Source organism: Mastigoproctus giganteus, chromosome 10, assembly GCF_048544385.1.
Source record: "Mastigoproctus giganteus isolate SK-2022 chromosome 10, ASM4854438v1, whole genome shotgun sequence".
NCBI classification, from domain to species: Eukaryota; Metazoa; Arthropoda; class Arachnida; order Uropygi; family Thelyphonidae; genus Mastigoproctus; species Mastigoproctus giganteus.
The window spans coordinates 11,287,409-11,315,404 of record NC_143584.1 but is presented as its reverse complement, the minus strand read 5'-3'; the positions used below and the strand labels follow the sequence as shown (position 1 = coordinate 11,315,404).

Below are 27,996 nucleotides of genomic sequence, written 5' to 3'. Positions count from 1 at the left end.
CTTTCGACAAGGGTTCCTTGAGTTTCAATAATACCGATTTAAGATTATTAGTCCTAGACATAAACACTTCAGTACCGCTCACAGTTGCATTTATGGCATCAGAAAGTGGTCTGTTTCCTCTTTTTTGCAAGATGAAGCAGTTTCTGAAATACCTCATCGGTTATGTGTGGCTGGAGAGTCTTTTAACTGATTAAGCTCGCTAGAAAGTTGCGTGCCAGCAATATGAATTGGGTTGACTGAAAGAGTCCAACTGTTCAGAAGCATGGGGAGAAATGTACTCCGATGTCTGTGTATCGATATTTTCTATGCCATTACCAGCTTTGAATTTCTGTTTATCAACGGTTTCTCTTTTTCAACGGTCTTCCCCCTTAAATATTGGTTCTTTTCTTACTAAAAATAAAGAATTATTACAGATTGCATACTAGGTAAGATCAAAAATTTCGGGAACCGATTTTGTATCATGAAATTCTGTCGTTGTAGTTAATTTAACTTTTTGCAACATATTCAATGACTCATCTAGTATGAATCATGTTCATCTGCAGTCAGTCTGAATTAGCGCGTGTTGAAGTGGTGTCTTTCTAAAATTGAGTGATTCTATTGAGCAGCGAATTGGTATCAAATTTTGTTTCAAAAGGAAAGTGCAACGGAAACTCGAGAAATATTAAAAGCGGCTCTCGGAAAAGATGGTATGTATCGTTCGAAGATTTTTCAGTGGTTTGCAAAGTTTCAAAGGGGGCTCCTTCTCAGTCACGCAATGGTTCCTTGAGCTTCGGGAATAGATTGTAATTTCAAGGACTCATATCAGGCTATAAGGGGAGAGAGGTAGTGGTCGTACTCGTAATCGGTGAAGATAATTTGTAGAGATTGTAAAATGAGGCCTTGCGTTGTCATGGAGTATGAGCACACCAACTTCCAACGTCTGACGAAATTACTCTTTCAAGTGACACGTGATCAGCGGCAACAATGCCCTCATAATCGTAGGCCACCATGATCATTTGTTTCGCCTCTGCTTGCTGCTGGCAACGTTTAGAGGAGCTTGGAGAAGGTGGATTCTTCCATTGAGCTGATTGCGACTTCATTTCGGCTGATTTTGGTGTTCCAGATTCGTTGGCTGTTTCTTCACTGGTAATAATGAGTGTCGATGTTATCCTTAGATGTTCTCGCTCTACTTGAACGTTGTCTATCTTCTCCACTAGTCTGAGCTTGACGAAACCTTTGAGCAAACATGAAATCGTGTTACATCTACTGGTGACTCCCCAAGCACTTCCCTCAAAGATTCATTGGTCTCAGAGTTCGACCACATAGATCTTCGATCCGAAACTGTAATCTGTCCTGAAGAGGTGTCGCCATCAATTTTTAAAATCTCTACAAAAATATTCAATGCAGGGACTCAATTCCAGACACACTAATGTTCAGGTGTCAGTGTGTATTGTATTACGTTTGAGGTAATCCTCGTGTATTTTCCACGAGAAGTAAACTTCTATCTTTCGCATCCTGCGTTGTGGTGTATTGACCTCAGATCCGGTTACTCGGTTACATAATCAAAGAAGGCTTTGATTATATAACCAAGCCATCCTTTGGTTTCTCTGTAAGCTAGTTTCAGTAAATTCGCAGATACCGTATTGGCTCGAATATATAAATTAAATTCATGAACGCAAGATTAAGTTTATCTGATGTATTGAACTTTGTTTTCCAGTCGAAGAGCAGAGGCATTTCTCTCATTAGTAAACTTAAATACTCTGTGAAAAGGTGCAATAACTGGATAGTATTCAATATCTTGTTAATTTTTAAATTTACTACTTTTTAAAACAATTAATTTTTTTTCTAAATCGATGGATCAGCTTATTTTCGGACAAATACGGTATCTGTTACCAGTAGCGCAGATTCAATTATAATTTGTCATTCATGAATGCTTTAAAAATCTCTGAGAAAGCGCTAAAGAAATTAGTACCTAGTGGGACGACCAAGTTGTCTTTGTTGTCTTTATTGTACAGAAATAGGGAGACATTTGACAGTGCATGCACACATGGTCTACTGATTACGTACAACACACTTGCTGCGTCACACGTGACACGATGGCGTTTTGTATAACGCTTTAAGAAACTACGACTTTAAAATGGCAACCCTCTGAAGGTGACGCGCAGAAATTAATCGTTTGCTGTCGATGTGAGCGAATCCAAGAGCACCTGGAGACCCTATGGAGCCCCAAGGCAATGGCTGCAACGTCTGGAGTACGACATCTTGTGGAGTCAAGAATAGGGACGAAGGACCATTGCTTCCAAGTCTTCCCAAGTCCTCTTGCGATTCACGTTGGACAAGATCGGTAATTCATGTCAGGTCAGGAAATGTCTTACCATTTATGATGTCATTTCCGGTTTGCGCTGAGATTATACTCTTGTAATCAGAACAGCAGAAACCATGGCAACGGAAACCATGGTAACGGTGTCTTCACGGTCGAATTATGTTACTGCTCACATGAAAGAGCAGGTATTGCCGAAGAACGACCTCGAAACTCGAACTTAATGTCCCTCATGGATCAGAAGATCAGTCTTTGATCCACGAGGGACTAGAGACTTTCTTCAGCAGGACTCTTTTTTTCCCAACACGATAGTCTTTTAAATTCCACCAACTTTCAGAAACTTTGTATTCGAAGCAGCGAATCTTTCACAAAATAAAACTACATTTCTTTTTTATTTTGGATGTCTTCAGCGAAGTGTTTCTTTATCAGGTTGTTTTGCATTTTTCGATTACACGTTTTTTTTCTTGATGGTATTCCCAAGTCATTCAAGCTAACGAATTCCACTCTCACTTTACCGTGTCCATTGTACTAAGTCTGGAACTAAAAAAAAACAAAACAAAAAAACTCTTCAGCATAGTTTCTTTCAATTTGACTTTTACTGTCTTCTTCTATATTTTTTTTACTGTTCTTTCAGTTAACTTCTTGGTAAGAAACACAAATCTTTGCTCAATGATGGAGAAGAAAAAAGGGCAGATAAAAAAATATAGACATTTACTACAAAACGATTTTTTTTTATGGGAACTCTTCTGTAGTTTTTCTCCCAAAAAAGGAAGGAGCATTAAGCTTCGATGAAATTCCAGCAAAAGAGTTTAACTGGTTGGTATATTTAGGTCCTCAGCGTTGTCGTGCGGATAAATAGTAGTTAACAACTTGTTTATTAACAGGGGATTTTTCATAGCAGTTTTACCTCGTGCGAGGACATAGGAGTAGGAGTTTCTGAGAATTAAGTTTAAGGCGTACAGAGTTTTAATTTTCTCTGGATTTCACTCAAACGCAAGTAGTTTCACAGGTGGTCGGTTCAGTAGGTAATGCCATCCACTTGGATACTATTTTGGGAGTGAAGAGGCTGGAAAACGTGTCCCTGAATTGTCTGCTCATGGAGCAGTAGAGGATAAAGTTGACGGCGCTGTTGATGAGGGCAAGGATATCCATAACTTCTCCGAAGTTCAGGTAGACGTTGTCAAAGAACGTCTTTCCCAGGATACCACTAAGGAGGGCGAGAATCCCCGCTGGGAATTCGGTGATGAGGAAGAGCAACAAGACAGCCAGGAGCATTCTCGTGGTCCGGTCACACGATTTATCACAGACACCGCGGTTTTTCAGTCTTTGCTTCCGCTGGTTGGCTTCGTACAGGACTTTGATGAGACCCAAGCTGAGTCCCGTCAGAGCAATACAGGGCACGAGTTTGGTGATCACACCGAATATCCAGAAGTTGATTTTTTCCAACAGCCGGTCGTTCCACTGAGCAATCTGACTGAAGTCCACGCGGTACAACAAATGATGGTCCCTCTCCTTTTCCTCGATAGTGAATGTCAGGTATACGGGCAGGCAGAAGAGGGCGCAGTTTGTGTACGTGCTGAGGATGGCACATTTTGCTCGTGGCATGCTGCACCACGTTTTGCTGTTGGCGGGAAAGCTGACAGCCAGGAAACGCCAGACGGCCAACGTGACGGTGAGCCAGGTGGAGATGGTGTGGCATACCACGCTGAAGTGGGCGTGGAAGAGGGTGTACACGGCCCACCCGTAAGCGAACCTCTCCTTCAGAGGTTGGTTGATCCGCACGTAGTTGTGGATGCAGAAGGGGAAATAGGACATGATCACCAGCATGTCGGCCACTGCCAGACCAGTCAGTATGATGTTTGTCGGGGAGATCATGTCTTTTTGGGAAAGCACAATGATATTGAGGACATTTGCCACGATGCCAAAGATGCAGACGAACATGGCGAGGTAGCCATGAACCTTAAGATACTGCGACCGGAAGTCCATGAAGTGAGCTCCGTAGTATGGCTTGATGGAGATATCGTCGTAGTAACTCACCTGGTGAGCCGACATGTTCAAGTTGAGGGTGAAGTTTCCGAACTCTGTCAGCCATCCGAAATCTGTGTCGTTGAGGTCAAAGGAGTAGAGGTCGTTGGCTGACGTGTTCATAGTTAATAAGGTCATGTAGGATAAGATGCCGAGCATAGGGGGAACTGTTGGTATGGAAAGGCGATGATTCTATGGCGCGAGCTATTTGAGTATAGCAGTCATTCCATTTAGCACTCTCAGAATCCTCCTTAGTAGTTGCTACTTCTTTTCTCAATTGCTACATCCTGGAGGCACGCTAATTCCATGTCGATTTTCCAGAAAAGTCGAAGATTGGACGATATTCTGTACCTGCAAGAAAATAAAAATGATTAGAAAAGGTTTTAATATTAGTAGAAAATATTTAGAGAAAATTCCTTGACACACGAAATCAAAAACAAGTCCCAAAAACTCAGAGAAGCATTAATATGAGTTTATTCCACATCGAATGTTTCAACCAACTAACTTGGAGGTTGATTTGGTGATATTTATAGGAAAGAATTATAGAGTTTGCTCAGTTCAGTACAGCATTTTCGATGTAATTGTGGTTCCGTGGTCAGAGTACAAGTACAGTACGTGTATGAATTGACTGTGGTTCGAATTCATGTGAATGCTAAAAACGGCTAATGATGCTATTCTGCTAATGCTGCCGCCTCCCTTAAGGTTATAGGGTAAATGCCATCACCCCCAGGGGCCTTATTGGCCTGTAGGCTCTAAAATGTTTTTTCATTAAATAAATACGTGAAATTTCAACATCATTAATTGCATATTTTTCAACTTCACTCCCATAATTTCTCTTTGACACAAAGAGTTTTTCTTCAGTAAATATCGATGCAAAGTAACTGTTGAGTTCTTCAACTTCAGATAGGGTATTTAATACTATTCTGCGCCCATTACATAAGGGTCCGATCTGGTTTGTCCTTCTCTTCTTTGCATTTATATGTGAAGAATTCCTTAAACCCACTTTTGCTCTCTTTGCCAGCGATTTCTCATAATCTGCCTTTGCCAGCGATTTCTCATAATCTGCCTTTGCCAGCCTAACCTTTTCTGTGGCACTATTACAGATCAATTTGTAGCTGTTCTAGGCTTCGGTACTTTTTATCGTTCTGTAACTTTTCGATTCCGTCTTTTTCTGCTCAAGTAATCTGCAACTTCATTATTCATCCAACTTGAAATCTTCCTCGTGGAGTATTTTTTTAATGGTATATAAACATTCTGTGATTAATGTTTTAAAGGTATACCATAATTGAATTCTGTCTCTGTGCGATATCTACCCAGTTAATAGGAGCCATGTAACACCTTAAGGCATCGTAATTTCCTTCCTGAAATTATAACCGATTCCTTTGCCTTTAACTACTGCTTCCTCTCACTTCGTTGTCCACATCGATGTAGAATTCTGATTGGTTTCTGTACTGTCAGCCTTATTATGTCATCTGGTTCTTGGGTGATGATGAGGTCTAGAGTATTGTTTTCCCTAGTAATAAATAAATAATAAATAAATATTCATTTATTGCAAATACAGCAAGCCCATCACAGCACATGGCTAGGGGCAGGTAAAAATACAACAGGAATGAAGAAAATAATAGAGTATATGTACATAGCAGATTTTATATAGATATTAACAATGCCTAGGAATTTTATTTATGAATTTAAAAATTGCAGAACAGTTATGAATTTAAAAAAATTGCAGAACAGGACATTTGGCTTTCAGTTGCAATTACTGGGTTGGATTATATTTCTTCATTTTATCGGAGATCTGACTCCTGTAGGATTCAGAGTTGATTAACCTGTTGCAATCAATGTTGTGATGATTTATGAGGTGAAGAGATGCATTGGGGAACACTCTGTCCATTTGTTTGAGCCTGGAGAGGTTGGATTTGAATTGCTGGTTTCTTGAATTTTCCCTGTTGGGGATAGCTATTATATTGGCTAAGTTTGGTGAATCGCATGCAGAGGTGATTAACTTTGCAAGAAGCATGACTCCAGACTCGTTGATCATCTGTTGCAGAGGCTTTGTTTTTAGGCTTTTATAAAGCTGTTGCCTGGATATTGTATGGGAAAAACGAAGCTTACTATTGAGCCATCTAACAACCCAATATTCTAGGGCAAGGAATTTCTTGACGGTTACTTGAGGAGCACCAGACCAGATTTCAGAAGCATAGGACAGAATGGGAAAGATGCATCTTTGACCATGCTTAATGACTGTTTTTCTGTCTTGAATCGCTGCTGTTTCTTGTTTGATTAACCATTTTGCTTTTTGAATTTTTTGAGCAACATATAAATAGTGGGCATTAAAGGAGAGATTTTTATCAAAAACAATTCAAAGGTCTTTGTGAGCGTAAACATTTGGAATTGGGACATCTGCAATTTTTATTTCTATGTGGTTGGGTTGTTTCTTAACGGAATAAGTAATTTGAGCAGATTTGCTCGCATTTATATTCAGATTGAGATCTTTCAGGTGCTCGATGATTTCACAAATCTGTGAATTCGCATTATTGATAACTTTGCGAATATCATCACTGGCTTTGGAGATTATAAATAACTTTAAATCATCGACATATGCCAGTAGATTTGGATTTTCTTGTAGAAGTGGTTGAAGAGATGCTGAAAATATAGTACTGGAGAGAGCGGCTCCTTGGGAATGCCTGTTGAGGTTGTGACGAGAATATTGTCAGTACTAGTGGGGAAGAGGAGAAGTCTGCGATTTAGGCTGTATTGAAGATAGGAAATAATCATTGTGTTAACGAGAAAATGATTTTTTAGTATTTGAAAAGCTTTTTTGAGATCTATGTTGTCGAAAGCACCTTTGATGTCAAAATAAAATACATCGCATTGTGCCTTATCTTGAAACGCAGTTTGGATGCGTACAATGGTGTCAGCTAGGCTTGTTGTTGTGGAGCACCCTCTAGGACCAAAATGCATATTGACAGGCGCATTAGCGAAGATTGCATGTTGAAGATATGGGAGCATGATTTTTTCAATAATTTTAGTAATTATTGAAGAAACAGCAATTGGTCGATGGCCGGGATGGTTATTTCTGCAAGCTTTTTTAGGAATCAGCGTAATCCTGATAGTTTTCCACTGTCTTGGAAGGAATGGCTGGCAGATGCACCTGGAAATTATATGCACTAACGAATCAATAATGTATACGCTGGACAATCTAATAATAAAACCAGGGATGTCGTCGGGACCTTCACTACCATCAGGGCGTATTTGGTTAACTGCACGCTGAACTGTATTCTTGTTCACAAGTTGGTTAATTAGCAGGGCTTGATCCGGAGACACATCATGTTGCACTTTGTCTGCTTGTTCATAGGAATTAAATGCTATAAATCTGTTTTGTATACCTTCAGTGAAAATGTCAGATCTGCTTGTTTCCATATTGCATCTTATCCATTCAGAAACTAGATCGTGCTGTAAGGTAGCTGTTGTTTTTGTAGAAAGTGCTCTTTTATTGTGCTTTAGCCTGGACATAATTTTTGTATGACTGAATTTTTTTCAGTTGAAACAATGCTCTGCTCTTTTTATATTTTATGTGTGCTGATGAAGTACTTTCCTGACATGTTGATACAAATAGCAATCATCTAGTTGATTGAAAAATTGTCCCCAAATGGAATTTCCTTCCCATTTGCTCCAATCTAGAGTCAAATTGAAATCACCCATTTTATGACATTCATACTTAATTGCCCATTCCATTTGCATGTAGAGGCTTTCATCATAATCTTCACAATCACCCGGCCTGTAGATTACTCCCACCTCATCAAACCTTTGCTTTCAACTATCTCACACCGTACAGTTTCTATACCAGCACGCGAAACGAATTCGGGAAAGTTTTCGTCGCGCTCAGACTACTTTTGATAAGAAGCATGACCACATAACCCTTTCTGTCTTCCCTATCCTTCCTAAATACATTATACGTACCGTTCTGAATCATGAAATTCATCATCCCCTATCTCCTATTATTTCAGCATTACTTTTCGTAACCAGCAGTTCGAATTCACTCATTTTATTGACGACACTTCTGACATTACTTTATAAACAATTAAGTCTTAGTGTTCTTGTATAGTTAACTATCCTGACACACCCCTTAAAGTTATTTAAGCTCGCTTCCCAGGCATTAGCGGCCCGGTCATTGAAACGTTCCTTCCCTCAGAACATCTTGCTGCTATGTTCTTTTGTGGTAACAAACAAGGACTCTTGAGGTATGTGCAAGAGTTAATTTGACCAATATTATCAAACGAGTATCTATATTACCATTGTCCCCCTTTGTTTAAATGTCTCTACAAAACAGATTCCTTCTACCTACAAGTACGGGCCAAGCTGATAGAAATTTTCCCCCAAAAGCCTTGCAGAATCCTTCAAGTCTTCAGCTAATCCACAAGTCTTTCAGCATATAATCCTCCCTATCGTGCCTGGGCAGAATTGCTGATACACAGACATTGTGACCTAACTCGCGGAATTTTTTCAGCATAGTCCTGTATTTGTCAAACAAATCGTCAGATCATGTATGCTTAATGTCCCCACATGAATAATAATATTCTCTTTACTCCCCTTTAAATCTTAGTCTGTTGGTGATATCATTAATAGTTGCTCCCGGCAGACATACCCTGGTTCTAGTCCACCTAGCCTTATTACGAAAGCTATTTCCATCCTTATCTTGTTGCAATAGTGACAACACAGTTATGAAGTATAACTCCACAATATAAGAGATGCCTGATAGTGTGCGTGGTTTAATCTATAAGATCGTGGCTAAATGCCTAAGAGTATGAAGGACTATTGCAACAACAGGGTACCTGCCCACCAACAGATGAGAAGCCAACAAGCTTCGTGATGCCCAGTTCAGTCTGGAGTAAAAATGAGCGCACTTTGTTTCCGAAACTGGGACTTGTACGCAGGCGCAGCAAAACACTGGAACTTTGTTGAACATAAAAGGTGCTTGTACAGAAAAAAACATCTTTCTTAAATTAAATTTGTAAAGAAATACAGAAAACATAAGAAACTTCAACAGGTATTTACAACTTTATATCTCAAAATTATTCAGTCTATTGTGTTTATAAGATTCCGGTAGCTGAGTGGTCAGAGCGGGAGTGCAGTCACGCTCTTTGAGTAGATCGGGGTTCAAGCCTCTGACTGCTAAATACGGTGACGTGGCAGACTATGGTCCATTCCCTCAACATGAATCGTTGAGGTTTCCATCCTGCAGTGGGTTGATAATGGCTGCAGGTTACCTTTTATCTTTTTTATGCAAGTGTAAGTTGTCAGAACTTCTGTGGTAACAGTTAAATACTGTACGCTTTCCTGGGACTTCTTAGTAGATCCGTCATGGGGAAGGCCAGGTGATCTTTCTGGTTTTCAGAACGGTGAGATTGCTGGAGCACAATTGAGAAAACAAAGGAAATCACTGGTTTGAAAGCACCCATCTGAAAAAGTATACAATAATGCAGCTCTAAAAGGAAGAAATACGGCAGAAGGATGGTACTTCCAGAACGAGACCGTAGGAATTTAAAGCGAATTGAGTGCCAGAATAGAAGGCTCGATGGCAAAGGATGACCCATTTCCAACCGAACTATGAGGCGGGATTTGAAGAATCTGGGACTTGGTAGTAATGTGCCTATACAAAACCAATTCTTTCTGTAAAAAATCGAAAGATTCGACTGGAATCATGCTACCAAAGGCAAGACTGGACAGTGGAAGAGCGGAAAAATATCACGTGGCCTGAAGAATCTCGATTTCCACTTTTTTTACACAAATAGCAGGGTGAAAGTATGGTGTGAACTTCATGAAGCCATGCATGCAGACTGCTCTGTGCGCCACTCAAACAGCTGGAGATTATATCATGGTATGGGGGTATGTTCTATTGGTAGGAAGTATCGTCACCGTCCTCCCCACACCGGGTAGAAAAGGCCCAGGTTCGAATCTCGTCGATGACGCGAAGAACTTTAATGGACTTTTTCACTCCGTGGCTCAGTTAGTCGGTCTCAGGCGTAGATAGCAAGATTTCCCCCTTGTCCTATTAGGAAGGATTTTTTTCAACAAAGCTGAACTCCATAAAAAGGGGTCCTCATTGGTAGGATCACTGTTCTCCCCACACCGGAAAAGACCTGAGTTCGAGTACCGTCGATGAAGTGAGGATTTTTTATGGGCCTTTTTCACAACGTAGCTGAGTTAGTCGGTCTATGGTTTTTTCTCCCGGAAACTCGAGTTTTTCAATACACGTGGGATCTTTTTAAGAACAAATAGTTCGATATTTCACCAGCAAGGGGCTAGTAGATTTATTCACTCCACTAAATAGATTTGCTTTTATTTTTGCTCTACTGCTTATTAAGAAATAATTTTGGTTATGTAGAAATTTGTTGTCAATGAAGATTGGTGGAAAGATTTACTTTTTTGTTATTTTTATAAAATAATCACTTAATGCACCTCTCTGGTTGTCAAATGCCGAACTAAATCTTAAAAAAAGAAGAATTAAAAATGCTTCGCAAATATGATTTTTTAAAGAAGTTGGAAAATTCTTTCGAATTATTTGATGTTACTTGCAAGCTTTCTTAAAAAAATTATTTTCCTAAACTGAGTGAACTTTATTCTTAGGATGTTTTTCTTTTGAGTCTTGTGCACTTTATTAATTAAAGTAAACAACTGAGTCGGGTTTACAATTTTGCGGAATATTTGATGTCTTAGGAATGAGAGAACGTGTAGTAAGCGCATAACTGGAAGTGCATTTAGTTTTGTTTAAAAAACGACCGAAGAAATAAATGCTTGTAAACCTTTCGCTTAGGTACATTCGAGTTAAAAGTTATGACGTTCATGTAAAAAATATTTTAAATGAATCTTTTGAAGTTTTTTGGTATTCGTTAACTAATGAATGCCTGTTAGCCCCTTTAATAAGATTGAAATAATCTGTAGTCAGTTCTGAAATCCGATTAATCAGAATTGCTAACGGACTACAGTTTTTCCATCAATGTTTATGATCGTTCTAGATGGATTCTGTGGTTTTTTATCTAGAAACGTTTATACACGATTTGCATCTTGTACTGAACTGAAAATCCGAAATATTTATTGTTTGATTGCATGTATTCGGCTATCAGATTGCCTGTTAGCTGGATGAAAAACCAGCTACCAAAGTTTTGATATACCAGAAGAAAAGAATGCAAACTGAATAGCAATTTCTCCATGAGCTTGTTCTTCGTCTAAGAGGTCGAAGTTATTCCTCAAATGCATCTGGAATAGCTTGCTAGGAAAACTCCATTTCTCCACCTGAGATTGGATAATTACAATCTTTATTGATAAGGCCTTAAAAGAATTGTTCAGTCTCCAATGGGATCCGGACTCAGACTTTCCCAAATGAGTGAGCAAATCTAGTTGGAAGACTTGTTTTGTTGAATGGGAACTCGTCTTGTAATAACATTTATACATGTTTTCACAATCGCAATATAACCTCAATGCTGCTCCACTCTAGAATTCTTCCATGTCCAGAAGCATTCATGAAATCGCTTAGTATAAGTGTTAGTAGGCAAATTATGTAATAAAGCAAGCAGCATCGGCCAAAAAAAATCCTCGCCATATCACCTGCCCATATCCTCTAAGAGTTTGTCTTGGTCTTCCATGAATTTATTCAATCTACCCATTTCCACAACATCAACTGCAAGTTTATTCCAACAATCAACCACCCGCTGCTGAAGGCAAACTTCCGCGTATCTATCCAACGACCGCCCTTCCTCAATTTGAATTTATGTCCCTTCATGTGTGTCTGAGCAAGAGGAAGGATGCCATCAGTACTGAGCTTGCTCAATCCATTCAAAGCATTAAATACCCGAATCAGATCTCCTCATAGGTCTGCAGACGCTGCAATTTCCAGAACGGAAGCCTTTTTTTGTAAGAACAACCTTTTGTTCCCCTCACTAATCTCGTTACTCTTCTATGCACTCGTTCAACAGATCCACATTCTTCCTAAAATGAAGCCTCCAGACCTGTATACAGTACTCAAATGATAGTTAATCATTGCCGTGTAGAATGGGCTAAATACCTCCTTATCCCTGCTAACAAAATGTCATTGATAAAACGCCATGAGTTGCTTAGCAGCCTGTCTGCACTGCTCACAGAACTTCAGATCTGATTTCACAATTATCCGGAAATCTTTTCCATTTTCTGATACTTTGAGAGTAGTACCACACATTTGATACTTTAATCTGGAATTACTGCTACCCAAATTCAGTACCTTCCATTTTATCAATGTTGAATTTCAACTACCATTTCTCAGCCCATCTGCCTAGTTTTGTACATCTTGTTGTAGCTTACCTTGATTACTAATCATCATTCACCATCCGATTAACTACCTTGCCAACCTTAGTATTATGTGCAAACTTAAGACATTAAGCCAGATATACCTTAATCAATATTAATAAATATAGAAAGCAGCAATGGTCCCAACGGTGAACCCTGTGGGCCTCCAATAATAACACTAGTTCGCGAGGAGCAGTGTCCATTAATAATCATTCTGTCTACTCCCACTCAACCATTCCTTTGTCCATAGCAGCAACTTGCCCTTAATGCCACACTGCTCCAATTTATGTGCAACAGTGACAAAAGCTCTCTCGAAATCCAAGTATATGATATAAAATTTATCTTTATGCATCTAATGCAAAAAATGCAGATATGCTTAAAGCTATCTATTTTCTTTATCATGTCTGTCTGTCTGTCCGCATGTAACAACTCGATTCCTAGTGGATAATTTTTATAACATGTTATATTAAGCAGTTTTAGCCATCCTGGAACGAAACCTTCCTCATTTAAGTTGGAAGTGGTCATAAATTTATGAATTAACGCAAGCAATTTTGGTTTTCTGCTTTTTAAGATTCCTAAGGAGTGATGATGGATTTGTTTAAATTCCCAAAATTCTTTGCTGTAGACTCTACAACATTTTTGAAGTCTGTTGTGTGTTATCGGAATCCATTTTGATCGTGAATTTATCGAAAGAATCTACAAGGACTCAAGAACTGACTTCTTGCTCCACGAGACATTAACTGAATTCACTTAAGACCGAAATAGTTTGTCTAAAGGCGCTCTCAAGAACAGATCGATCACAACTCTACGTTTTGGTAAGACATACGCAAAGCACTGAGGAGTGAAGAATTGAGAAACAAATCCTTATTGTTTGCATGGTTTCCGGATTCGTTTCGACCTCTTTTCAGCATAAAAAAAGATGACGCTCTTAATAGGGTGCTTTCTTTTGAATGAGAAGAAAATCGTGACTATTCCAGAAAGAGAAGATAAGAAACAATCGCTGGATTTAAAGGGGGTTTGTATGTGTGCGTGTTCTCTTAGCTGCTGAAGAAAATCGTATGATTAAGATTTTCTGTTAAGAGAAAGGAAGTGAAAAATTCGCTTTCTAAGACCGAGATAAGATCTTTCAAAGCCGGAACATTTATTTTATCGTGCTGAGAGTCTTAAACATAAGTTCAACGAGAAAGTGAGGATGGTTCCGAAGAGAATCTGTCTACAACGATTTCAAAGGTTGAAAGATGTTTTTTCAGAAGAATGAGATTGTAGTGCCTTTTTTCCCTTCTGGCCAAAGTGATGTTTACGACATTTTCTAGAAAGAGAGAAGGAGGAGACGTGTTTCGTGCACGAATGCTGGTATTAAGACCAGATTACCTCTCTTTGTATTTCTTTATTGCACGCAGGTTTCTACTCCCAGTCTTCAGGATTAAAATTAAAAAAAAAATCATGGAAGAATCCTCGGAAAAAAACGTTTACAGTTCAAACCAAACATACCAAATGTGATTGAGAAATTTCCTAAAAGAAAACGGTTGGAAATTGGAGATGCAACTGTAATTATTGAAGTAACACGATGATTGAAATCTTTCCTGAAGAATGCACTTTCTTGATTGAAGACGTGGAACATTGACATGTTGGAACATAAAAGATTCCTCTTATCTTGAAAAATGCACTTTCTGTTCATTTATGTCCGAGCTCTTGCAAAATTTATTTGAGTAAGACAAAAAATACGCTGTATTTACAAGGATGCATTCTAGGGGACTCGTTTCAATTGGCGAAGCTTTCAAAAAGACTTTTGTGCCGGTTTGCTTTTTGTCATATTTTTCTGCTTAATATAAATCGAGTTAAGCTCAGATAATTTCGTAGTGTTTAATAAATAAAAGCTTTTGGTATGAGTAGAGATATGATGGAGTCCATGCAAGTTCTTATCTAGATTTGATCTGTAGGGATTTACCCTTCGAAGGTTTCTTACGTTTGAACGTTAATTTTCTTGAAAGGTCCCAGAAAAATTCTTCTAATCTATTTATTTCAATTTCATTATGCTGAGTACCCAAAAGGGCTCTCAGGAGAATATTTGACTTTTAACCTTCTGGTGTTTTTCTTCTAAACACCTGCTCATTTTATGAATCTGAAGTTTACGCTACCATGGAATATCTTTCTGGTTCGTGCCACCAAAATGTCTCTAAAATTCTTCCCCAAAGTGAAATGGTCAAAATTTGCATAAATACCTTCTAAATACACTGCCTGGCCACTTTAATAAAATCAAGCAGATTGCGTAATATATAGCAATCCATGGACAAATATGTAAGTTGAAGAGGTCACATGGTGTGACCACAGTAAAACTCGTGCCCAGATCAGTTTATCTGCATAGTGTTAGGGCAAGGCGCCTCCTGTGGTTCCCCACATCTGCTCTCAGTTTATCGAAACTGCGGAAAGGGAACTTGCTGACTTCGAGAGTGGTATGATTGTCGATGCAACATCAGATAAGGCGATTGCGCTGGAGAAGAGCACTGTCGGTGAAGTCTTTCTATTTGCGTCTCGAATATCCTCCTGAAATCCACGAGTCTGTTCATTAGCAAATTCTCTTGCTGGCCTCAATGGCGCGATGTATCCGATCCGGTAGTGTTTCGAGTCAGGTTTAGTCCAACACGCCATTTGCTCATACAGTGTATTCGCTTGCAAATATGTCTTACATACTGCTCTACCATTAATATCCGGACACCTGGAAGATCTTGGAAATCCTTGGGAGTGTTCCTAGATCCATTCGGATATTTTTGCAAGGATATCTTGGATATCTTTCTGTCAATACGACAGAAAGATATCCAAGGTAACAAGATATTCTAGCAGCATGAACTAAATCAGTCGATACCAACAAAACATACCCCATACTATTATACCACCTCCAGCCGTACCCTCGTGGGTAGCACAGTTGGTAGACTTGCCGTCTTCCTAACATCGGGTGGAAAAAACCCGAGTTCGAGTCCCATCGATGACGTGAGGAATTTTTATGGACCTTTTTTTTTCACAACGTGGCTCAGTTAATCGGTCTCAGGCGAGGGCAGCATGGTTTTTACTCCCGGAAACTCAGGTGTTTTGTTCAGCAAACAGAAAATTGGCCCTGCAATTTTCAGACAGTATGTACAGAGCAATATGGCCTTAGTCGCTGATGCTCCTAAAATCCTACTGCTATAACAACAACAACAACAACAACCTCCAGCCGTTTTAGTAAATGAAAAGACAGTCTCGATGCATGGTTTTTAACTCCTGGAAACTGGAAAAACCTGAGTTTCCAGGATTAAAAAACCGAGCTACCCTCCCTTGAGACCGATTAACTCAGTCACGTGCGAAAAAGGCACATAAATTCCTCACATCAGTGTCGGGATTCTAACTCAGGCCTTTTACACCTTGAGTGGGATGGATTATTGTGTGTTTACAATAGTTCGAATAACTTATTACACTGCTTGAGAAAATTAACAGAACACGTAGAAATCGTGGTGTAACTCGTGCAACTTGCGATGAAGTGGGACAAAATTTGTTATTGTGGAGTACCATAGAATAACGATGAAATGAGAAGACAGTGAGAAACTGCAGACAGATATAAGGAATATTTTTAGGGGTTGTATAAGAATTACCAAAAAGGTCGCATGACATCAGTACATTGTATGGTTCCCTCCAACGGCTAAACAGGCCTGTCAGCGGTAAACCATGCTCGATATAAGGGTGTCTGTGGCAACAAATTCTATTCTTCCACCAGCGTAGACAGCTCACCAAGTGACCGAGTAGTTGGAAGTGAATGTGCAACGCGATGCCCAAAGGGTGTCCCACACATTGTGCGATCCTATTTAAGTCAGGTGATTGTGCTGACCACGGCAGTCGTCCAGTTTCAAGATATTTCTATACCCTTGAGCTTTATGTGCAGCGTTGTCTTGCATGAAAAGAAAATCTGGGCCAACCGCACCCTTTGAAATGTTGCTCAGAGGGTTTGAGATCTGTTCTCGGTACCTCTGGGCACTTATGGTAACCCTATCGAAAACATGAAGAGGGGTGCTACCGTTGATCATTATTACACCCCACACGAGAACACCACCTCCACTGTAAGTGTCCCTTTCTGTGATGTTGGAGGGATGGTGTCGCCTGAGTTATAGGACACAGATTCTAGTGGAAACACTGAACTTTTGAACATTGTGGAAAATAACTAGATTAGAGCAGTCCAATATTTTAAGGATTCCAACCATTAAGGAGCAAAAGAGAAAAAGATATTGCGGAAATAATTTAAGTTCTTATTAGTAGCCGTGCAGTCTACAGCATCTTTATATAGTCTACTTCCACGCTCTCCGAGGATCTTCAAATGTCTGTAGTGTATCATCCATCATATCGTTCATGTGACATTTCGTACCCGACACGAATCATTGAGCAAGAAATCCAATTTTACAGCGAATTCGTTAGCATGGATGCATCAGCAGCAGCATGTAAAAATGCACAAATTCGCATTTAAATGTCTCCAAAAGGGACCTTAAAACAGTGCCAAAATGTCTGGAAAGCGCAGCGTTTGAATAAATGATGGCCTAATATGCTTTAGATGAATGGAGATCAATAAGGATGCACCAGTCTGCCACGTTGACAATCAGATTTTTAGCATGTTTCCCCCATTAAATTTATATGGTGCGCTTTGGTAACTTCAATATTTTAAAGTCTCGTGCGTCATGAAGAGCGATTTGCTTATTCTCGAGTTTTCTTTGTGAAGTCTTAACCAGATCAGCTGTGTTCCTGCCCAAGGAGGACTTAAAGAATTTGCGTTGCTTTGGAAAGAGACAAGATTTATCTGAATAAGTCACAAACTGTTTAGCAAATTAAGGTCATCTCTAAAAATGCCCAGTAATGACTACTGCTGAGAGATGTTTGAGAATAAAAATAGTAGCAGAGAAGTACATTAAGGATAAAAAAAAACTCTCATTCCTTGTTAGAAAGGTTTGCTAGCAAGACGCGACCATTTTGTTAGGTTGTTATTGCACTGCGCATGCGGCTTCCAATGAGGAAGAGCATGTTCTAATATTGGGACTTGTAGAGATATGCACATTGGCAATTCTTTTATCATAAAGTTTCTGTGATTTGTGCTCGGGGCCAAGGGAAGATCCCTGGGGAACCCATTGCAGTACATATTTCTAATAAAATTTCTGATACCTTTTAAAATTACATACGAGGGGCGTTCAATATATTATCTACGTACCTATGAAGGAAATGAGATAGAGACAACATTTTTATTTTTCAATGTAACTCCTCTGAACCTCAATGCATTTGCTCCATTTTTTTTTGGCAATGAGGAAATGCAAAACAGAAACAGTTCTTTGTCCTCTCCGTTAAAGAACGCAGAAACAGCAGACTTCAGTTTATTGCCATCAGCAAAGTGATGTCCACGTACGTTTTTCTTGAATTGTCGAAACAGGAAATAGTCACTGCGAGCCAGATCCGATGTGACCTGTGCACTGATGCATTATCCTGAAAAAGCATCACACATCTGGCATTTTTCCTTTATGACTTCCCTTTGGTTGTACAGTAGGGATGCATATGACTCCCCAGTGACTGTCTATTTGTGTTCCAAGTAGTGAATGTACAAAGTTCCCTCAGCATCAAAAATGGTGGCCATAATCTTGCCAACTCAAATTTATGTCCGAAATTTTGGGTGGAGGAGAACCCTTGTGCTTCCATTTCATTGATTCTTGCTTGGTCTCAGGATCCCAGTGAAAACCCATGAACACATGAAGCCATGTTTCATCACCCGTAACAATTCTGTAGATGAAAGTTTCAGGATCCCTTCCATAAAGCGATAAATTCTCCTCACAACACCGTACTCCGAATTGCTTCTGCACAGGGATCAGAAATCTGAGGACCCATCTTGCACCTTTGTCATCCCCAAATGTTTACGGAGGATGGTTATAACTATTTCCTCAGATATGTCATATTCCATAGAGATTTGGGACACCTTTAAACGTCTGTCATTCAGCACAAGGGTTTCCTCAGCTTGGCACACTTCTGGAGTGGTCGCTGTCACAGGCCTTCCTGGACGTGGATCATTTTCGATGGACTCTCTACCCCACTTGAATTGCTTTGACCACAATTTCCCCTGGTACTCTGAAGGTGCACTGTTCCATATATATAACCCCTGTGCCATACACAGTCACCATCCTGTCATGAATAGCCTTTGGCCTTTTCCTTCTTTGAGGAGAAACTTGATGACTGAACGACGCTCCAAATTCAGCAAATCCATAATTTGATACATGTCTTCCTTCTTTCTGTTACAGCAGCTAACCTAAAAACATAGTGGGATGAAAATTAATATGATTTTAGTTGAGACATGTCGAAACATGATGAATCATTGAAATATAACTATGGATAGTACCTTAGGTAGATAATTTATTGAATGCCCTCATAGTATCGAATTTGCGGGGGAGAAACTTGCTGTCCATCCCTGAGATCGGCTAACTCAGTCACGGGTTGAAAAAAAGCCCATGAACACATTGCGCATATGCTCATGGACTTTTTTTAACCCCTAAATAACTCTACGTTGCTTTCCTTTAAAGATGAAACAACATCAGCAGTTATCCAAAATAGTTTCCATACTTATGGGCTACCTTGTATTTGTTGATGATAGTGTATACTTTTTTATGGACTGTTCTTAATAAGTGCAAGCGATAGCTCTTTCTTTAAATGTCCCCGGTGTCCTAAGTTATTTATACTCAGTACTTTCTTAAGGGAGGTCTCATCCGCTCGATATATCAGTCCATGAAAACGCGGAGCTTGGGATGATATATATTGATTTCTTTTGCTTGATCTTTCCCTTTTTTTTTCGAAAGAAAAAGAAATGGAAACGCTAGTTTAAGAATCGCTCTCGCGCTCTTTCTTACAATTCTTTTGTTTCTACTTGTTACGTGTGCAATATCCATGGGCTAATTAGAATAAGAACAAAGGGCGAAGTTGTCTTCTCTGTCTTTCTGTTGTACCAATTAAGAGTGACAGTTAAAGATCTCTTTCGTTTCATCATTACTTAAGCTCGTTTAACATCAGGGCGCTAATGGAGGTATCAGCCAGTTGGAAGGCTCCCCTTAATGGGTATTGGAGGTAGGAGCGTCCAGGATTCATTAATTTCGTTATCCTTTTAATGACTTTTTACCTCTTCGATTAAGCAGAAGGTGTGAGATTGCGCAAATTATAAATGCTGGCCTGTCACTTTCGTGTTGTTTGGAGATAAAGACTCTAATGGGATCGGGCCAATAAACAGAGGGGGCGCTGCTGAGCCGAGAACGAACGCAAACATGCGCGCGATATTCTGTTGTGATTGGAGTACCCGGATTCAAATGTTGCGTGCGCAGAGCTCAGGAATTCACCGAAGTACCATTGAATGAAGGAACTCGTTGGTTAAATGGGGCAAAAATCTTTTCAGTGGTCGTTATGTACATCAAACGTGGATGGTCCCTCAACACTTCGCTCTGGAAAAGAGATCAGCCAAAGATAAATTCGCCACATTATACCTGCCACACTTATTACAGGCTGCCCAAAGAGAACGTAATAACAATCCTGGATGTTTATGGCTCTGAATAAAGGATTACCAGGAACGTAGAATTTAGCTGGAGGAAAATAGAAAATGGTTTGGTTGTGTTGGCAGTTTTGCGACACTTGGAATGAATGAGGGCCATCGAACATCACTCCATGCACTTATCCTGACGCTGATGTCCAGCCATTACCGAACGTACGAATATAGGGCTTGAACATCCCCCAAAGGAGAGCTGGTGTTACAGCGAAGATTTAAGAGGTTAGATAATGGTGGTTTTCGTCTCTCAAATTGTTTCGAAAACATTTTTAAACACAAATTCTCGAAGAGTTTTCGAAAGCAGATGGTGCCGTCCGTTGGCACACCTGTTGGGAAATGTGGACAAGAGGCGTAATATACTTTTCAGCAGATGTGGCTTGTGCTAATAAATCTGCATCCAACGACGCACTTCCACGTTCCAATCTCTAATAGTAGAAGACTGTTGAGACAGAATGCAGTTCAGTCAAACAGAAGACAGTCTTCTATTTATTTATTAGATTACTCTCACAATGCAGGATGAACCCAATTTCTTTACATGAAATTTGGTGTATGCAATTACATGTTTTTGGTAGTTTGGTATAACTAAAAACACAACAAAATATTTGTAACTGAAACAAACCTTTCTGTTTGACACTGTAAACATAATTGTGCAATCTGTTCCAACAAGCAAAGTTGGAACCAAATGAAAACGGTTCTGTTTTAGGAATCTTCGTATTTCAAGATATTCATGTCCTGTCGCATTCAAAATAAGTGGTTCCCTCAAGTTAAGGGCAATAGGGAGCTTGAACAGATGGCTGAACTTAACATGGAATGTTGAAGTCAGAATGGAATCTGTTCAAAAACACACATTGTTTTTCGAAGACCTGCCGGAGGTGTCCGTGTCTTTCTTCAAAACTTGCTGGAAACAAATCCTGTGCAGCATACAACTGGAGCTAGTAGAGGATGCAATTCTTCGCTGATCTGTCAGTCCATCCTGAAGTGTCTTGCTCTGATATCACTTTACGTTTCTGAAATTTGCCCTCTACTTCAATTGCGTGGACAGTTCTTCTCTATTCCCGTGATTCCATCCGTCAGAGATTCATCAGCTGATGAGTGCTTTCCACAATCTGCCTTTTGTAAAGCTTATCCTTGCAGTATTTATCCGTTTCGATTACTTAAGGGGGCTGAAGATTTACAGGATATTGGCAGGAAATAAAGCTCTCAGAGAGTTCATATTGGTAAGAGTTACCTAAACAGGTAGGCGGGTCAGAACGATCTTCCTGTCTTCTTTGGACTATAGGAGAAGTGAGAGGATATTTCGTGCAACCATGATGTCCCAGGGTTGGTACCGAGATTTTTTTGGAGAGATTATCCACTGTCCTGTTCATTTACCTTAGTATCCAATATTCTAATCCGAGTAAACTGTTTACGTTCCTTGCATTAGAATCAATGCAATGGTCGTAGATGGTCTTAGAAGAAATCATGAAAAACAGCCCTCAGATCATCACGTCGCCTCTGCAAACATCACTGTTGGGATGACACGTCCTGCAGGTAGCCTTCCCCGGCATATCTGCCACAGGTCATGTACAGTGACTCGTGATTCCAAAACACAGCGTTCCGTTGGCATACGATCCAAGAACATCCCAACTTATTAATATTTAATAATAATTATTAAATAAAAATTTTTCTCCATGGGAAAAGTCCATAAAATCCATTTTAGATTGTCCATAAGCGTAGGAATATTTCTGGGTTTTTATCCAGCAAACTGAGCGAAGGATATTCGAAATGGTAACGGTACACCTGTCCTCACATCCTTACCATCTTTGATCCGATTTTTTAAAATTAAATTCTGATTCATTTCCAGTTCTTTTACATCATTCATGACCAATCAATTTCTGTTTTGCTCTTTCTCTCTCTTCGTGTAAAGAATACTTCTGGATCATGTGTCCCTCATAATACAGCCCATGAACCTAAACTGCAGTAGATTTTATTCATATCGAGACCAGAGAATATTGAAAGAGCTCTGTAATTCATTTGGGAAACCAACTGGGGAATTAACTTATAGGCTGTGTCCGTGGCGGTTTGTGGTCAGCAAGGTTGCCGCCAACAAGGTTACTTAGGCACTGGATCAAAGTAGATCAGGCTGAATTACCCGTGCGACAGGAAGCTGAAGAAATCTTCCCCATATATCCTCTGCTTGTTGGCGACAGTTACGCACGTGTCTCTTTGGTTAATTAAAGTAGCCAATTACAAGTAATCAGGTAAGCAACTCACTAATTGCCTTTGCCAACCCTTGTGAAGGATTGGTTGGTTGGTTGGTTATTGGACGTTTAATGGCGCATCAGCAACTAAGGCTATCATGCGCCAAGTCTAGGGTAATAAAATATAAAATATAAAATAGCATATCTAGTTAATATATTATACACAAAAATATGGCATAGACCATTTACAATATGCTAAACATGAGGGCAGTCTAAATAAAACTATGTAGATTAATCAGTTCTAAAAACCTGAATACATCTGACACATTGTCATCGTCGGATAAAATCTGCCTGAGTGTATAAGGCTCAGACAGATGGTTAAAACATGAACGGCGTTCATTATTAAAATATGTACATTCGACTAAAATATGACGGATACTTAAAATTGCTTTACAATGTCTACACACAGGACAATCATCAGCCCTCAGCAAATACGAATGCGTCAGGTGAGAATGTCCTATGCGTAGCCGAGCAAGAATTACTTCCTCCCGTCGGACCCTGCGCTGACTAGAATGCCAAAGCATTATTTCAGGCTTAATTTCATTCAGTTTGTTGGTAGGGCATGCATTCCAAGCTTCTTGCCAACGCGCGCATAATTTTTTGTAGATAGATTGCTTGCAGTCTGTATAGGGGACTGACAAACTGATGCGACTTTGTGGCGTTGCTGATTTTGCTGCTGCATCAGCTAAGTCATTGCCTCTGATACCAACATGGCTAGGGATCCAGCAAAAGCGAATATCAAAATTTAACTCTAAGAGGGAGTGTAATATTTGCTGCACCCGACATAACACTGGGTGAGTGCTTCTCACAGTGGATAAGGCCTGTAATACGCTTAGAGAGTCCATATATAGCATGCACTTTTGGTAGTGGTGGGTTTTTATATGATCCAAGGCCAGTTCTACTGCGTGTAGCTCTGCAGTGTATATGCTACATTCACTTGGAATATGATTACAGATTGTTTTGCTTGGGAAGACACAAGCAGATCCCACAAACTCTTCAGATTTCGAGCCATCTGTATATACCGGCAAGAATTCAGAGTGTTCGGCAAGGTGTGCTGCAAAGAGTTGCCGATATATACATGGCGATGTGTTAGCTTTCAGCCAACTCCTAAGACTGAAGTCACAAGACGGAGATCGTATATTCCAAGGGGGAAGATCTTGCTTGACTGACGTTGATATATTATCCAACGTGAAGCCAATATCATGAACCAGCTCTTGAATCCTGATACCAAAAGGCCGACTGGCAGTTTTACGCGTATTATATAGATTTTCCCACCGTGGCATATAAATCGATGTCCACGTAGGATGGTCAGGCAGGGATTTTATTTTTATAGCATATTGTAACGACAATTGCTGACGTCGAAGCATCAATGGCGGTTCATTGGCTTCAACGTATAGACTTTGGACAGGCGAAGTACGGAAAGCCCCTGTGGCAATCCGAATGGCTTTATGGTGGATTGGGTCAAGCCATCGGAGTACAGAAATTCTAGCAGAAGAGTAAGCTTGGGAGCCGTAGTCAAGTTTAGAGCGAACAAGTGCTCGGTATAGACGCAATAATGTGCTTCTATCTGCTCCCCAAAAGTTGGAGGAGATAGCACTGAGCATGTTCAAACCCCTCATGCATTTTGCTCTAAGCTGACGGATATGGTGTAGGAATGTCAGTTTTTTATCAAAGATAAGTCCCAAAAATTTTGTTTCTGCTACCACAGGAATTGGATTTTGTCCCAGTCTAAGTTCCGGGTCAGGATGTAGATTCCGTTTGCGGCAGAAGTGTATGCAAACGGTCTTTTGCGCAGAAAACGTAAACCCATTGGTTAAAGCCCAGGAACTAAGGTAATTGAGTGCTTGTTGCAATTGTCGTTCAATAACTCTCATGCTACAGGAGTGACAGAAAATACTAAAATCATCAACGTACAAGGCACTATTTACTGAAGGAGGAAGCTGTTTTGTAATGGAGTTAACTTTGACTGCAAACAGCGTAACACTGAGGACAGAGCCTTGGGGAACTCCTTCCTCTTGACAAAAGAGGCGAGACACACTGGATTTAACACGAACCTGGAAGAGTCGTTTAGATAAAAAATTTCTGATAAAAATAGGGAGGTGGCCTCTCAGACCAAAAGAATAGAGGTCTTTTAAAACACCGTACCTCCAGGTTGTGTCATAAGCTTTTTCCATGTCAAAGAAGACTGATACCAAGTGCTCACGCTTTAAAAACGCATCGCGAATCGCTGTTTCCAGTCGGATTAAATGGTCCAAAGTGGAATGATTCCTTCGGAAGCCGCACTGAATTTTGTTCAAAAGGTCATTTGCCTCAAGGTAATATATAAGCCGGGCATTCACCATTTTTTCCAAAATCTTACATAAGCAACTGGTCAGAGCAATTGGACGATAGTTGCTAGGAATTTTGGGATCTTTTCCTGGCTTTGGAAAAGCGAGGACAGTTGCCCTACGCCAAGAAACGGGAAATTGATCCTCCAAATAAATTCGGTTGTAGAGATGTAGCAACAGCTCTAGAGAGTGAGATGATAGATGTTTTATCATCTCATACTGAATTTCATCTGGCCCTGCGGCACTCACTTTCGAGGTAGCAAGTGCAATGGTTAATTCCACTTCACTAAAAGGCAGGTTATAAGTTTCGGCTTTGCTTGAAGCGACTTGAAGTTTTTGTTTCTCCGCTTTCTTCTTTAACACTAGAAACTCAGCAGAGTATGAAGTTTCAGCAGATATAGTGGAGAATACTTCTCCTAGAGCGTTGGCAATAGCAGTTGGGTCTGCTAATGTACAACCATTATGTTGTAACATAGATGAAGGAGCTGATTTGTATTTACCCTTCATCTTCCGAATTTTATCCCAGACAACTTTGGTACTGGTCATCTGGTTAATTGAAGATGTAAACTTGACCCAGCATTCCTTTTGGCTCTGTCGGCGTATAAATCGTGCTTTAGCACGGGCACGTTTAAAAGCTATAAGATTTGCGGTGGTGGGGTAACGTCGGAATTTTCCCCATGACCGATTTTGTAACTTTCTTGCTTCTTTACAATCTTGGTTCCACCATGGCTTAGGAAAGCGTGGAAATCGGGAGGATGTTTTTGGGATTGCAGTTGCCGCTGCGTGGATAATACACTCTGTGATATACTTCACTGCTTCATCAATTGATTCCTGCTGAATTTGTACAGGATCAAATTCAGTGAGTAGTGAAAATTTACTCCAGTCTGCTTCATCATACTTCCAGCGTGGAATTCTAAATGGATGACAAGGTTGTCCATTCACAATGGTAGATATTACGGGGAAATGGTCGCTTCCATAAGGATTCTGTTCCACTTCCCAGGAAAGCAAAGGTAGCAGAGAAGGCGAACAGATGGAAAGATCGATGGCAGAGAAAGTACGGGTAGGCATATGGGAATAGGTGTTTATTCCCATATTTAGTAACGACAGGCCGTTATTGTAGAGAAAACGTTCAACAATACGACCTCGTTCATTAGTTTCTGCACTACCCCACAGGGTACTATGTCCATTAAAGTCTCCAAGAAGGCAAAAAGGAGAGGGCAATTGCGTAATAAGATCGTCGAGATCTACCTGGGAAATGTGTGTACCAGGAGGCAAATATATAGAACATATTGTAAGTAAAGACCCTATTGCTAAACGAATGGCTACTGCTTCTAAATTAGTGTTCAATTGAACTTGTGAGAAAGGGGTATGGTTGCCCACAAGGATTGCGACTCCTCCATGGGCCGGGCCATCCCCGTTTCTGTCTTTACGAACAACAGAAAGATTTCGAAAGATGGGGTCATCATTTGCCTTTAGGTACGTTTCCTGCAAGCAAAAGCAAATAGGTTCATATTTGCGCATTAGCATTTTGACATCCTCCATATTTCGTCGCAATCCACGACAATTCCATTGCAGTAATTTAGCCATTATTACTTGGAATTAGTGGATCCGTTGACTGGCTTCCGAAGTGATGCGGGTTTTGATTGGCCCGCTTTGGGTTTTATTCTGCCTTTGGGAAATTGAGGGCGCCCAATATCCATTTCTTCCTCTGGATGAAGATCCAGAATAGATTCTTCTGCACTTTCAGCTTCTTCATTTACCTCCATTTCCTCCTGTACCTCACTAATAACAGGCGGGGTTTTTGTTGGAGGTGATTTTCCTTTAGGTGCTACTTCCTTCGGTGGTATTGAAATGGGAGTAGCGACTGCTTTATCTTGCTGTGCTTGTGTCAACAAGTATCTAGCTTGGGGTGCAAAAGAATCACGTGGCGATATTGAAATATCAGTTTGCGTCGAAATTGAAACCTTCCTCAAAACTGCTTGTGCATAAGATTTTCCACTGTTTACTGGTGTTACCTGTTTCTTCGCTTCCACATATGGGATGTTCTGTTCCGTCTTGATTTTTTGAATTTGTTTTTCGTCTTTCCATCTTTGGCATGCTCTTGAATATGCAGGGTGTTCACCGCCACAGTTCAAGCATGCTGGTTTCAAGGCAGAACATTCCTTTGTGTCATGTTCTTTTGCTCCACAGCGGGCACAAGCAGGTGATCCACGACATGACATCTGAGAGTGGCCATATTTTTGGCATTTGAAACATCGCAACGGGTTTGGAATATACAGCCTTACAGGACAGTTCAAATAACCAGCCTTGATGGAAGTAGGCGGTTTAGGTGTGTTAAATGTAAGGATAAGAACCCTAGTTGGAACTAGTTTTCCCTCCTTACGCATAAATATCCTCTTAACAGCTGTAACTCCTTGATCTCTCAGTTCGGTGCATATCTCCTCTTCAGATGTTTCAAGGAGATCCCACTCGGCAATTACGCCACGCGATGTATTCAATGTCCTGTGTGGTGATATCTTAATTGGAATTCCCCCAAGAGATGTTGCTTGGAGGAGCGATTCTGAATGTCGCACTGAGGAAGTTTCAACTAAAAGGTCACCCGATCTAAGTCGTTTTACCGACTTCGGGGACCCTGCCAGCCCTTCAAGACCCTTCTGAATGAAGAAGGGCGACATTTTACCTATATCCTTTTCACCGGTAGAATGTATGATAAGGAATCGAGGTACAGGAGGTGGTGCAGCTTCTGTTCGGTGTTTCTTTTTTGATGTTATATTATCATCATCAATTTCAGGTAGGGACCTCGTAGAGGCCCCAGAGGGGTTTGAAAGATTTAAATTACTCATAAGAGTAAAAAGAAAATGTCTGATGCCTAAGTACCTCACCCACCACCGAGCCCAACGAGGGGACGCCCACTCGTGAACTAGCAGGTACTGCGTACACGAATGGGACGCCGAGTTCGCTTAGAACACCATACCCACGTTACCAATAAGTCTTTATCCCGTCCCAGGACCAAAGGGAGGGAGACTTATTGGAACGCAGTTGACCCTAGCAGTATAAAACCACCCGCCGATTGATCCCAGTCGAGCCGGTCCGGGACCGCCCGTCTTGTCGAAGCAGGGGCCAAAGTGGTGTATTAAGGCTGGGCCCCTCAACCACCAGGATCCCCCTTTCCGCTTCCACGGGTCGCGGCGCACGGCTGCACACGCC

General features: G+C 40.4%; 1 protein-coding gene across 1 annotated transcript; it reads right to left on the bottom strand.

The window, feature by feature from the left end:
- Positions 1-3,085: 3,085 nt before the first annotated feature.
- LOC150078687 (G protein-coupled receptor dmsr-1-like) lies at positions 3,086-4,672 on the bottom strand. Its single transcript, XM_090382818.1, has one exon. It carries the CDS (start codon positions 4,481-4,483, stop codon positions 3,287-3,289), a length of 1,197 nt encoding a protein of 398 aa, XP_090238944.1. The 5' UTR covers positions 4,484-4,672; the 3' UTR covers positions 3,086-3,286.
- Between the last annotated feature and the right edge of the window lie 23,324 nt (positions 4,673-27,996).

Excerpts from the sequence above, each read along its gene's own strand:
- LOC150078687 (XM_090382818.1), bottom strand. The coding sequence starts at position 4,483 with ATGCTCGGCATCTTATCCTACATGACCTTATTAACTATGAACACGTCA.